Raw genomic sequence first — 14960 nt, forward strand, 5'->3', positions numbered from 1 at the left:
CTCATTTTTACTCAGAGTAAATCTCACCAATGCATGAATCACTATGAGACGATCCATGTGAAGATCGAGTGTATTTAGAAAGCAATTGCCAAATGAATGTACAGATGGATATATATTTGGATGGATGGATGAATGGATGGAGGAATCACTGGATGAATGGTTATACTGATGGATGGTGAGAGATTTTTGTTATTAGATTTTTTTGGCATAATGCTGATTGAAACCCTGTGCGGGCAAAACAAGAGACAGAGGAAGAGGAGAGGAAGTTAGTGGAGAGGTGAAGAAGAGGAGGGGCACCTCAGACACCGAGTCAACGCAGTTTGTCAAAGTTGAAATTCATCACAGGTGGAATGGAGTTCCTGTCACACGGTAGAAGCAGAAGCTATGAGACCAGGGTTGGTCGATTTTCAAAACAGAACAAAAGTGTTGACATTGCACAATCTACTATGACTGTTCCATCACTGACAAGGCTCTTTATTTTTCTCAGCATTTTTACACCTGCTGCTGTGAAAACAAACACAGCACATGGAAAAGTTGAACGAGAACTCCCTCCGATTGCATTTAGTTCATTCTGATTTTCATGTGGTGAACGCCCACACGCTTGACCTTTTGGAAAAGAGCAATGCCTCACTACTTTTATTGATTCTGCTCTAAAATAGCAGGCTGAGAGGTAAATCTCTCTTGGTATTTCAAGATCCTAAGAACAGGTCTATCAAAGAAAAATGATTAGTACAGTTCAGAGCTAATCAATTTGTGACATTTTGTGTAGCACACAAATGGTTGTGCATTTGCTATGTGCTTTATGGTTGACACGGTGGTTACCAGAAGTGCTGTATAATACAAAGTAGAGTCGTATAGGAGAGTATACAAGCCAGTCAAGTGTGTGGGTAAATGTTGTTTCATCATTAAAGTGCAGCCAAATAAAAACCTTGAATACATATTTATGTGGATTTAAAGAGAGTTGGAAATGTCTTGGCTGATATAGGTACACCACTCCCCCAAAACATTAGTCTTGACTTGTCGTTTTTAGATATGTGTCGCACCTTATATCTGTTTTGGCAAATGTGAATATCAGGGCATCCCGGTGAATTTTTATGGAGAAGATGTTGGCTCAGAAGGATCTAGTACATTTTAGACATATCAAACTGTCTTTCTTTGGCTGCTGCCAAAAAATATTTATACACCCTATGATCCTTTCCCAAAACGCCTCACTGTGTCACCTGCTGGGACAGGCTTCTGTGAAACACCCATAAGACGCCTCAAGTCTAAACAAACTCTGAAAACCAAAAAAAGAAATAAAACAGAATGGATTTTCCTACTGAAAATCAGCTTTGAGAATCATCCATAGTTCTCTGATTTATGTATAGTCTTCCATTAAAAAAAAATATATATATATATGTATATATATATATATATATATTGGCCCCTCCCCTCTATGTGATTTTGTTTACACCTGTCTGGTATTTCAACAGATGTTCAAAAATATCTTGTATACAAGACTGTGCTATACCATTACATCACACTAAATTTGGGAAGTCAGCTATTTACATAGCGTCTGCAAATTATTGGAACACCCTGCTGACGACCCGAGGGACTTCTGCTGTCTGTTCAGCTCTAAAATCACAAAATCGCAATTTTGACACTTGATGGTCTTAATGATTTGATTGTTTGTTTTTATGTAGTATGGACACACTTTGTGTGCAAAGGTTATTTTTGCTGTGTCAAGAAACTGCAGGTTCAGATTAACCCAGTGGATATTTTATCTTTAAAATAATAAATATTTGGATTAAAACCCTAACATGGTGCTTCTTGTGCCCAAGCAAAAGTGAATAGAAAACATATACAACAATATGCAACATACCTGTTGTATAAATATGTTCAAATGCAACATATTTGTGGTTTGCAGAATTCCACAATAACAATGTTCTTCCTCTGGTGATCACATTTAATATGAGCCACATTTTTCTTACTTGGCGCTTTTTTGTCAGTGTGAGACAAACACTTGGCGAGGCCGGGGAAAGAAATGCAGCACCTCACTGATGCTGCCTGATCTGTATTATCCATTCAAGCCTCTCCCTGTGATAGCCCATGGCAACAAGGCACACTTTTCCCTCTCTAAATCGCCCTTGCTGTCACAGTCTGTGCAGATGATGTCATTACATCGCTGATACACATCCCCTCCTCTGGCACTGCCTTGCCTGCAGACATTCACCAATCATAATATGTGCAGGCTTCTAATCCTTTGCACTGGCAAGTCAAAGAACCCCCGTGGAAACGTTTACGGCAGGTCTTGTGGGAGCCTTGAGCAAGTTTGGAGAATACCTGTGCATCATGTCGGATGGTTTTGGCTCGATTAAGTGGCAGGACTCTGGCAGGTGGAAAAGACAATGGCAGGAGTGAATCAAATCCTTAATCCCTTCCTTCACTTGGGTGAGCAGGGAAGTGGGGAGCCAATCTGTGTGTGTGTTTGTGGTTGTATTATTGAACCCAATATCCTGCGTAGCTATTCTTACTCTAGGCCTAATGTCTACCGGAGATGAATAGTTCAATTTAGACTTGCCTTCTTCCTCTTGGTAAATCAGCTGAGTATAACCTGAAGCTGGCTCACCTCCATCCTCCTCACCTTTAGTCTGGCTCCAAATATCACAACCAAATCTCCCATACACCGTGCATTCACACAAAAATCAATTGCATTCTCAGTTGTGTTTAGTAAGGAATGTATTTTCTCCATATGTTTTTGACAACAATACCAATATTAGTAACACATTTGAGGTAAAATTCTCACTGGAGAAGACACTGTTGCTGGCATGTACGAGGCAAAGCAGAACATTTGTTGTGGACTGTTGTGGTGTTTTTATGTTGTGGCTCAGTGTAATTTTAATGAGACGATGTTGATACTTGGAGAAAAAAAAGAAACATTCTATTTTTTTTTTCCTTAGCTCTGTGCTTTTTGTGCCAGACTGTGGATAAAAACAAAGTACATAAAATGAGAGTAATTATGGAATAAGAGTACTAGTAATAAAAAGTAAAATAGAACAGTGTCTGTATTGAAGTGCGAGTGCATAGCAGAACCGTCTTTGTGCATTTCCGTAATGAACGTACCAGGTGTTTGGGGGAGGAAAAAAGTGGTCCCTTAATCTTGAGGTGCTATCGCAGCATAGCTGTGGTTTGCAGAATTACACAATTCATATTCTTATCAGTGTGACACAAAAACATATTTTTTGTTCATTGTTTTTTTATGGAGAGGATTTCAACGCTATGACACATCATGCTCCTTTCATAGACTTTAACAGGTTTACAGCCTGAACTGTAGATAAAGAAGCCTTCCGGTTTGAAAAGGGAAGCCGAAGAAGTAGCATTTACACAATAGGGGCAAACTCGTCTTGAATGGAAGAAGGTGGAAAAATGATCATCCTCAGTTAATTTATAACTTCATTAAGCATTTTTCTGATGGGTTCATGGTCTCCATTGCTAGTTTGCAGTGATTATTAGTACAACATGATGTTAATTCTGACTATTATGTTTACATCCATCCATCCATCCATTATCTACCACTTAATCCTCCACTGGAGGGTCGCGGGGGGTGCTGTGCCTATCTCAGCTATATAATGTTTACATTTAGAGTTAAATAAATAATAACATGCAGCACATATGAGTGGACATGGGCATGATTGATATGTGATATGTGTCCAGTAGGTAACAATGCTTGGGTCAAATCTCGAGACGTCACAATGGGAGTTTATTTTGCAACTTGAACACCACATCCACTTTCATACAAATGCGTGTTTATTTGACCACAACTGGTCCACCTGAACATCATTAGTGGCATAAGGAAATTTTGATCAGGTAGAAGCTCAGTTCCAGCTTTACTGCACTCCCCTGCCTCCAATTAAAGATGGCACCACTTCCCCACTGTGCACCAATATGTAAGAGCTCACCCAATTCAAAATGCTGAGCAGACAGCAGAGTAGTCGGAGCACCTGGCAGGGAGCATTTTTTTTTCCTCCCCCCTTCTATCGCTGTGCTTTTAAGATGTGCAGTAGTCTTCCCACTTCTGTAAAGATGTGTGTTATGATGGAGTGGCAGTCCCGCACAATCCAATCCAAACTGCACCTCTGAGTGGCTGTTTTGTGGCCATTCAATACCAAGACAAAGGATGAGTGAAGATGGATGATTTGTGACTGCGTGCTGCATGGAGACTGACTCCAGAAAACAAACACAATAAAAAAAAAACAAAAAAAAAAACAGGAAAAAGGGGAGTAAAGCATGCCTAGGAGATGACATGTTGACTGACACATCAGTGACCAACAATGTGAAGTTAAACAGAGAATGCAAACATGCATGTAAATGAACAGAAAACACTCACACAAACACACAGATGCACATTTGCACATGATGAATTAAATGTCACTGGCGCTCAACCCAGTTGTTGTGTGCACGCATGACAGTGTGTTATTACATGACTTGGCTTTTGAAAGCAGGATAATCCTAAAAATTCTTTGTAATCTGTGTAAATTTTTCGATTACTCTGTATCAACAGAGATCAAAATGGGCTTGGTTCCTCTATCACATCTTCCAGGGTGCACTTGGCTCCTGTGGTGGTTCAACGATTGTTGCCACAACAAAACCTTTGTGTGGTGACACGGTGCTGTGTGGAGAGCTGATAGAACAGTATTCATGTAGAGATTTGTCAATATTTTATATTTATCTGATAAATGAGGCTGGGGTGATTTTGTGTAAAATATTCACAAAAATTACAACAAAAACAATACTTAAAGTTGTTTTCTAACCCCGGATTTCCACTGGACGCGTTACATCCGTGGCACGTCAGCGGCGCGGTTCTGCTTCGTCCTCTGCCCGGCGCCTTGGGAGCCAGCGGTATTCACGGAAGATCGGAAAATCGCAAGATCGCGCGATAGACTGTGTGTATACAGTAAACAACATCAACACAGCTTCTTTCATTCTCCGACGTGGAAGAACTGTTGATCTGGTGTCATAAATGATTTTATGTTTCTCCACTTCAACAATCAGTCTCTCGTCGTACATGATGACTCTCCGAGATGCTCTGATTAATTGACCGTTGACCTGGTAGCACCGGTCACGACGTAATGTTGATGTGAAGTTGTGACAGGCTATATGACCTGCGTATTGTGTTTTATTTTGGGCGTGGAAATGTTTTACTTTGAGTCTGTGTCACATTTCCTGTCCAATTTACGCAGTTCAGCAACGGCAAAAATAGAAATGCTACCTATCGATAGCGCTGCGGCGCGGCGAGCCGCTTCTGGAACACTGCTGAGACGTGCCGCCGCACGCCCAGTGGAAATCCAGGCCTTCAAGTACTCAGGACACAACACACAAGCCACAAGAACCCTGTTCAGACATGGTACTCGCAGTCATTCTTACATTCATCCTAGCACGTGCATATAGCACTAAGTGCAGGTCTGAACACTTCCAGTCTGTCCTGAATACATCCTAAGATCTAATCTCAAAAACTGCATTTGCAAATGGTTTGAGGACACACGTGGTCACAATCTGACGTTAACACAATCGATCCTCATTATTTATTATCCTGCTCCAACACACCTGATTCAGCCGTTATCAGGCTTCTGCAGAGCTTGATGACGAGCTGACCATTTGAATCAGGTGTGTTGGAGCAGGGCAACATCTAAAACATGAGGACCAGGGTTGGTAAACACTGGATTATAGTTCACCTCCTCAGCTGATGTTATCCAATCTGTTTTTATGCTTATCATCTTATTCTCTTTTATTGTTTCCTGTTGTTGAATAAAATGTTTCTTAGTACATCGTGCATTAGTTAAAATCTTAGCATGTCTCTTAGTATAGGCTGTGAATATGTTATTTTCAGATATTAGTTGGAGTGGATCAGTAGGGATCAATAAAGTTTTTCTCTTATTGTGATTGGGATTCTGATCAGCGCTCATGCGTTTATTGATTTGCTGCCACTGCCTCTATATTAACACTGATCGTCATATGATTTCTTATTTCATGTTAAAGCAATGCGAGTAGAGCACTGATTCACTTCAGCTTATCTTGTCTTTGTCACTCATGTGCCCACACACACGCACGCACGCACGCACACACACACACCAATACATTCTCATTCAAGAGCATCATACACAGCGGTGCTCTGTCAAGGTGTCACCTTACAGACACACGTTATCCTTCCTCGTCTGAAAGAGAAGCACCGGGGCTTTCAGTTGACTCCAATCTAAACCCACTGGTGGTGCATTTAGACACTAAGAACAGAGAAGGGCTAAAATAAAAGTCGGAGATTGAGGTTCAGGTTAGGGCCAAGAGGAATTGGGTTTAGGCTTTAGCTCCGGGTTAGGCTTAGAGGACATCCACTGTTGGCTCACACTCTGATCTGAGCATCTTAATGTGCCGCCCGGTGTGTCTCTTTCAAATGTGGAAGTTATACCCTGTGCATCTGTAAGGCAACACTGAGGGACAGTGACACGTCGGTGGTATATGACGCTCTTGGCGTCTCAAATACATTGACAGCAGACACATCTGTGCAGTTAAAGCGTTATTTTTGTTCTCGTGAACATAGTGTAAGTGTTGGTGTGTGAATAAAGGGCGATGATGCCAGATCCAAGCTCATGTGGTCACAGGAGAGCGGATCAGACATTTTAATGCCAGATGTGAACAGTCATACTTAGCGCTACCCATATGTGATTGGGTCACTGAGGACAGATGTTGATAGCAGGTCTGATGGGTCCAAAGTGTTTTAGATTAGGGAGCTAATGTTGCTGTCTGAGTTTCTTACTTGAAGGTGTTTTCTCCCCCATGCCGATCGAACTGATTTAACGGCTTCCCCTTAGCTACCATTTCTGTGAACATACATGTTTCTCAAACTCAACTCCAGTGCTCTGAAACTGCGTCATATGTTTCAAAAGATTCACTTCTACTATATAGTGAAATCTTGTCTTCAATAATAACCAACACCTCGATATCTTAGGTTCAAGATCTACCGTGTCATGCATTTAGATTAGAAGAAAAAAACATGCTTTATTGTGAGTGTCTGTTTTCAAGCAAAACTAAATAAGATTCAGCTTATCTTAAAAGACCAACACAAACATCGCCTGATCTGGACAAGGTAAAATTGATGTCTGCTGAAAGAAGATAAAATAAATCCCATTGTGGATGTTGAGTGTCATTAGAAAGAAGTGCTTTGTGACACTGGCTTGTGACCCCATTAACAGACTTCCTGTCCTGATGGCATCAAACACACAGCAACGGGAGGGAAGTTTTCTCTCTGACTCTTGGTGCAGAAAGAAAAGTCACTCCATAAAAACGGTGTGAATCTGTAAAGCTGCAGTCTCACTGGAATAGCTCCAGGCCTCCAATTTCTCTTCCTTGTACCTCTGACTTTTGCTTTATATTTTTTTAACTACACTACACAGCTGCCAGGGGATTTCAGAGACTTGGTGAATTGTCTCTTGTGAACAACAGTAATCTGAGGACTCACCTTTAATTTAGCTGGACTAAGGCGAAACAAGACCGCAGACCATAATAAAAGATGCTGGGGGTTTAATGCACATAGTCTAATTCTAAAATCTGCATGGCAGCACCTACTGTGAGCAGGCCAATAAAGAAACACAATCTCATGACGCTCATTCTGACTGTGTCTATTAACTGAATTATATTTTTTATTGTGTTATTAATTGTTCATATTCAGATTCCAATAAAAGTCTCCACATGACATTATTACAATATTATTGTGTGACTACATGTCATGAAATTGACAAACCAAATGGAAAATTCAGAAACAACATACATATCTATATTTTAGAGACTAAAATTCATTACAAGCTCATAACCTATTAGGCCAGGCATTAGCTGATGATAGGGATCGACACTGATTGTTACCCCCCACCAATTAATGAACATTAAGGTCTAAAGTCTTAAAGAGTGAATCAAAACATCAGCAGAGACGTTGCAACAGGGAAGGCGATGCAACTATGTGTTTCAATATCCTTAAATTCTATGATCAGCCATGTAATAGACACTCCAATGACACCCACAATGAGCCCCTATGTGACTATTGTTTGTCATAGTTTCATTATAGGTATCATGAAGCCCACTTACAATTCACGCAGTCGAAAAAAAAACAAATAGTGCTTAGGGAGATTCTGCTATGCCGAAAAAAAGGTTTGAAAAGTCCCTGTGAAATGGCTCTGCACGCAGGCAGTGCAGCTGAACAATTCCCCGAAATAACACAATTAGCAAATCACAAAGGCTGCAATTTAATCTTTCCGTTTTAAGATAAAGTAAGAACTGATTCATATCTTTAAGTTCTTCTTCTTGCATTAGTAGTGGTAATGCAGTTACGGATGCAATAACAGTAAATGTTGAACTGAAGTTGAACTTGACTTGGAAATTGCAAACCACAATGTGCAGAAAAAAATCACAATTTTACCCAAATTGTTCAGACGAGTTGGTGAGAAACACAGTTAACTCCAGTCAATCATTCTATGTTTTGATGAAATGATTACAGTGGTGTGCAGGAGACAGATGTCTGCTTTTTTATTTTGTTTTTCCAGACAACTGTTTTTATTTAAGTCGATCAAAAAAAAAAATAGGATACAAAGCATCCCAGGTTTAAAATGAACCTGAAGCACTTTTACTTTTTTTGTTTACGTGTATAGTCTTCTATGTATTCACTAAAATATGTTTTTGTTTCATGCTTTACTCAATTAATGGCTTCTAATATAACTTCTCCTCTTGCTATTAAAAGTGCCAGAATGTTTTATGTCTCAAAGTCTTCTTTTTTTTTAATCTACAAGAGCAACTGAAGGTATTTTAGTCGTTCTGCATGAGAAAATGACTGAGAATATGACATATTCATTATGCTTTTCACTGTGCACAAAAAAACATCACTCACACAAATACACCCGGTGACTATTCTGTTGAGATTGGTTCTTATGCAATGTTATGACCCTAAGGACTGCTCAACCCTATACTGCAAGAATCAATGTAGGGTTAACCCACTGGATTTGCATTTATCTTAACGAAACAGTACAGTCAGAAATACACCAGGGTGGTCATGTAACATGAACTTGTTGTGATCAATATACCAATACTGTGGTGGATAAAGAAAAAAAGAAAGACGAAAGAAGAAAAGAGAGCGTACTTGGATCAGACATGATGGCATCCGTCTTGGGAACAAACTGGTCACAGCGTAGTCCATGGTAACCCTCCTTACACCTGCAAGACAGAGAGAAATATATGATTATAACAGCTTTTTAATTAGCAGGGATACTCAGGATCTTCGAGCCTGTGTGGGCCTGCTAAGAAAAGGCAATTAACACCATTCCCATTGTCAGTGGTTGGTTTGTCGTGTGCAGTGTTTGAGATACACCGTGACATTTGGTAGAACATTATTTTCAGGTGGAACTGCTACTAAAGTGTCACATGCACGCACACATGGACGTGTGTGGCAGTGCAGTTATTGGCAGATTACTGCACAAAAAAAAAAGTGTGTGTCTCTCTCTCTCACACACACACAGACATCACTCTCCTCTTACAACCATGACAAGCAAGCGGACACCTGTGTGTTGTTTATTTCAGGAACGTCAACGTATAGAAAATCAATGTCTGTAACACAAAAATGGACAACGTTTCAGAGCTCACCCTCAGTGTTCCAGAACTACTGTAGAGTTTCCATCATGGTATGGACGTAACGTATGGTATTTCTGTTAAGTCGCACCAGAAACGACGACGACAGACAACGAGACAGCAGACAACAATCGAGGACATCCAGCAGCTCTTTTTTCCCTGTTCAGTTTTTGGCTGTTTGTCTCAACAAGATGTCAAGCTTTGTATGAGAATAGACTGCGGGAGTTGAAGAAACACCGGTCGCAAGGACCCACCCATGACCGAATCAGCGAACGGTCATGGGTGGAGCCTGTCCTGTTCCACCCTTACCATATCATTTTACTTCAATACGCCAAGAGAACGGTGCCAAAGAATGGAAAATTGGTTATTTTGGTACTATTGAAACCATACTGTATCAAACCAAATGGAAACATGGTAGAATTTCATGGGAGCTTGTGTCCTATTCAGGGGAACCGAGCTCCCCTTCCCCTACTTTGGCCCCTTGTTTAAAACCATATGATGTCACCAACCATAATTACATAAAATGAAGTACGATATAATTAGAAGAAGTTGTAAGGCTAAAAACATTACATAGGCTATTGACTCTCCTAATGCTGAGATGCACATCTTAGCTTTGCGCCTAAAACGATGCCACAATTTGCATTGCTGCCAATAAAAATAAAGCAGACAAAGAAGAAATTAAAGTGTTGCATTACAACGAACTAATTAAAAACCTGCATGCACTGCAGCATGAAATATACCATCACATATGAAAGACTAACCAAGCAGGGTGTGCAAAAGTATATAAATAAAGAAAGCTAGGAACAGGAAATCTAAATTGAGGAGTAAATGAGGAAAAAAAAAGTGGAGTGCTCACTGAGGACTGAGGTGGTGGAGGGAGATACACAGAAACTGTCAAGGGGTGGGGTGAGAGTGGAAGAAAAAGAGGAAGGGGAAGGCCTGAGTAGTGCCTGCAGTCTTACTGATAGCACATGACTGACAGGAATGCCAGGTCCCAGTGGAGGAAATGGGGTTCTGGGATGGAAAGTACTTGGCGTGAAACAGACGACGCAAGATCTACAGCTGAAGATGGGAAGCTGCCACGTAGTCGGAAGCCACATACAAACAAAGTCCTGGGTAGTGTCCAGATATTTGCCTTCATCATCAAATAAAGAGTCCTGCTCTGTTGATGCCTGCATATCCCCCCAACAGCTGCCATCTATACACGCACTGAAAACATGACGTTTGAAATATGGGATGCTGAAATATTTTAGGGGGAAAATAAAAGCATTGTATGTATATGCATCTATGTGATGATGCATATATACATCAAGAAGAGATCTTCTGCAGATGTGAAGCACTGGAAAAGAAGAATAAGAACAATACTGAAAGAGAGAAGGAGAAGAGACCAAGAAACAAATCAGGGAAGAAGAAACATTAAGTTGTAACACTACGAATGCCAAACACCCACTTCTAAAAAACTTACTAATACCAGAGGGATTAACTATCTAAACTATTCAAATTTAAAAAAAAACTCAATTTTCATTTGAAAACTCCAGGGTTTTAATCCAAACATGTGAACCTTACTACGCAAAAAAGTGCAGATGGAATCTTTTATAAAGGTTCCACTTGGAACCAAGAACCCTTTTAAAACCCTTTATTCAGGAAAGGGGTTTTAAAGGGATCTCTGGATAAAATGGTTCTTCCTGAAACCATTAGTGTTACCAAGAACCCTTGAAAAACCCTTTCTTCGGGAAAGCAAATGGTTCTTGTAGAAGGACACTTTTGGAACCCTTATTTCTATCAGCTGTGAAGGAAAAGCACTATTGCACTAACTTTAGGTTTCCATTGCACCACTTTCATCACCTTAGTAACTTGTTTGTAGTATTTTATCAAAATATAGGCACACACATACACGCGTGTCTAATAAACAGTCAAAAGGGCTAAAAAGAAAGAAAGAAAGGCCACATTATATTAAACCTACAAATCAGTTTTCAATTCTCGGTCATCTTGGATTTTTACAATCCTTTTCTGCTTATGAAATGTATGAATACATACATACACTTTTAGACTAGAAAACGGCAAAAAAAGTTTGAAGGTACAAAAACTTGCAGGACAAAAGTTTGTAGTATTTCGTTTTCTCAAAAATCTTCCTATCTTCGATAACATGAATTGAGTGGGCCGATCCATCCCTCTGCTCATTCACAGCTTACAAGGAGACTATTGGGGGGATTTGCCTGGATGCGTGCGTTTGAAAATAAACTTGTACTTGAGCGAGCCGTGTGTCAGAGCTGTCTATATTTTCTTTACTCCATCAGTCAATGACTTATTGTTGGCAAGCTGTGGGGACTTAACACTCACACACCGTCCATCAATATCTATCCACCGCATTTCCACCTGCGTCGCAGATTCCACATACAGCGCAGGATAATGTACTGGATGAGTGGCAGACTAGAAGTGAACCCATTCATTCTTACTCAGCGTGGCTTGAGGAGAAATGAAGGGGAAAAACAACAACAACACTGTCGACAAGTCAGCTTTGTAAACCAAACTGAGGAGCAGCAGTTGCGATCACAAGTTGTTGGTTAGGGCCGAATCAGAGTGAAAACTGTGATAGATTGTCATATTTCTGTTGGTTCAACCAAACGCCCAAGCTGCACTTTCATCTCCATTTGTTCAGCGTGTCTCAGCTCAATAAAGTGCAATATGTGATTCCGTCTCTTGAATGCTTTATAATGTGGCACGGAGCTGCGCCGTTGATGAAAAATAAATAGAATAATAAATGCTTCTCTAATTTCACACCAGCTCAAAGCTGATGGTGGTGCTAATGCAGCTGCTTTGCCGTTTTCATTTCCATTATTTTTCTGCTCAGAAGGAACTTGCTTATGTCATTAGAGTAAGAGATTAGAGGGTGCGCTTTGAATATTAGGTGATATAATGCCATTTAGTCCATTTCCACATACACAAAACCACCGCATAGCACAAACTAATACAATTACTTCAGCAGAGTACTTTTATATATTTTTTTTTTTACAGGTCTAAAGATGCAACATTTAGCCTCACTAGATGTCTAAATACACCATACTATCAAGTATAGTATGGTGCATTTTCCGTATCAACAGTACTGCTGGATTCCATAGTTTAAATGGTGTTTACTTTGTTGACAAGGAGCCAACGTAATACTTCCCTGTCATAGGGTGAGGTTTAGAACACAGAAGAAGTGAACAAGGAACAAAACAAAAGTATATACATCATATAATGCACACATAATGTTGGAATGTTTTACCCAACATACACGTTTAAGTGATCACGTGGTATCTTAAAATTATTCTTTCTTCAATACACACATACATTTATGCAGTTTACTGCTACTCAGTGTCAACCTTGAGTAAGATTCATCATATCCCTCCAATCCACTCATCATCAAGGGCATCTAAGGGACTTCGGGGCCCCCAGGCAAAATCCTCCACATAAAACCGAAAAGATAACATAAATAATTAATTCTACAGTGCAGAATCTCTATTTTCTTTTTCCCTTTTGAGTTTTTCTACCCTGCCTTAACTTTCTTGGTTCACTCTAAAACTATCAAGCTTCTGGCATGGGGCCTCATCATTACTGGGGTTTCCAAACATGATGTCATTGCAGTCTGTTGTGCACAACTGTTCATAGAGTTTCAACGGGTTTGATGCAGTTGACTAATATAATCAGCTGTTCCTGAGGGCCTCTCCTCTGTTAGCCTGGGGCCCCCAAGGCATTTGCCTGCTTTGCCCACCGTGTTGGAACACTCCTACGCTCACAAAGAGGGAGAGTGAAAGGGAGGTTTTGGCGACGCAACGATCTTTCCAAGTTCCTTCTTCCCCTCGAGGTTTGTGGAATATGAAGTGTGCCCAAATAGTTGAGCTCAACACATGTCAAGAAAAAACATTGCAGTAACACCATTACAGAAGTTATTAATACATTTTAGGGGGGGATTTAAGGATCTATTTTGAATCTGTGAATGAAGGGAATGTGGGCAGCGTTTTGTTTTTAAAGCCTCAGTGTCTCTCTCAGTGATCAGCACTGCTGTCAAGCTGCAGGGCGTGAACGCTGAAACGGTCATTTTGTCTTATGTGGCAGTAAAAACCCCTCTAACCGCACCTTTAAATGGTGGAAGTCATTACTGTTCAACTGATGTGTGGAAAATATCTTTGAACTAAACCCTTAAAATCTCCAACCTCACTCACACACACTCATGCATACAGAGAGGAGAGGAGACAGCATCTCTCTAGAGTTCTGTATTCAGGCATAGGTGAAGATAAAGGGTTTCATTATGAAGTCATTGTTTCTTCCAACAGCCACATTTTTATATCTTAACTTAGGGTGGGTGTGTGGGTTGAAGGGGAAGACTAATGCAAAATAAATTTTTATGGTTTCATCCAAAAAAACCACAAAAATTCTCATGATTATAGGTCCAAATATTGTAAAGAAATAAAACAATGTTGCACATTTAGCAGCATTTGAGTAATGAACATGAACATAAACATAAATGAGTAAAAAGAAGAATTAAATAACAAATAGCATATACTTTTATTAGTACATGGTAAAACTACGTTGACCTATTGAATACATTCAACTATCTAGATGCAGGATGACCACACAATTCCATATGACAGTAAATCTGGACCAACATCAAAACACACTCCCATTCCAAACACACACAAGCTGGTTTTAAAGCAACAAAAAACATTTGAAGTGATTATACAAGTATACAAATATACTTATGGGTATTATATTCAAATTGTGATTATATGTGTGTGTTGCTGCTGCACATTCTCTTGTAAATTTTTGTCTATTAAGTAGTGGGGGGTTGTGGATTGTCATTGTTGCTGAATCCATAAGAGGTTTTCCCCCTTTAAGAGTGTTTTCTATGAAATATTGCTGTTAGTGAACCGCGTCCACCCGTTGTGATCCATCCCACAATTTAGTGCCGTCTTTTAGTGTCACATCTTGCCCTCCTGCTGAGTCACTGCTGCATCAGTTCAGTAGTTTTTATCTTGTGTTGCTAACAGATGGACAGACAGCACCCAAATATAACCTGCTTGGTGAAGAATTAATATTTTATGGTTGAAGTAATATGGAAATAATGACCCAACAGATTACACAAAGCAACAAAATCAGCGTTTTAAGACACAATACTCCTATTAAGAACATTTATTGTTGACCACCGTGCATCTTGTGAGCCTGTGTTATAATTATTCACTTATAATATGACATTTTTTGTGCTGAAGAGCATCAGATGGATTCTCATGGGCTACAATTCATCATGAAGTCATTATGCATTACAGGCGGAGAAAAAATATAAA

At 39.9% G+C, this 14960-nt stretch overlaps 1 protein-coding gene across 1 annotated transcript in view; it reads right to left on the reverse strand.

The window, feature by feature from the left end:
- Positions 1 to 14960, reverse strand: part of nrg3b (neuregulin 3b) — a gene marked incomplete at both ends in the record, with an annotated part of 284884 nt that overhangs the window by 60131 nt on the left and 209793 nt on the right. The window contains one exon of the mRNA XM_083903628.1: positions 9155 to 9228. Within this exon, the coding sequence (XP_083759754.1) occupies positions 9155 to 9228 (74 nt within the window). The remainder of the gene's footprint in view (positions 1 to 9154; positions 9229 to 14960) is intronic.

Source organism: Microchirus variegatus, assembly GCF_963457635.1.
Source record: "Microchirus variegatus genome assembly, chromosome: 17".
Lineage (NCBI taxonomy): Eukaryota > Metazoa > Chordata > Actinopteri > Pleuronectiformes > Soleidae > Microchirus > Microchirus variegatus.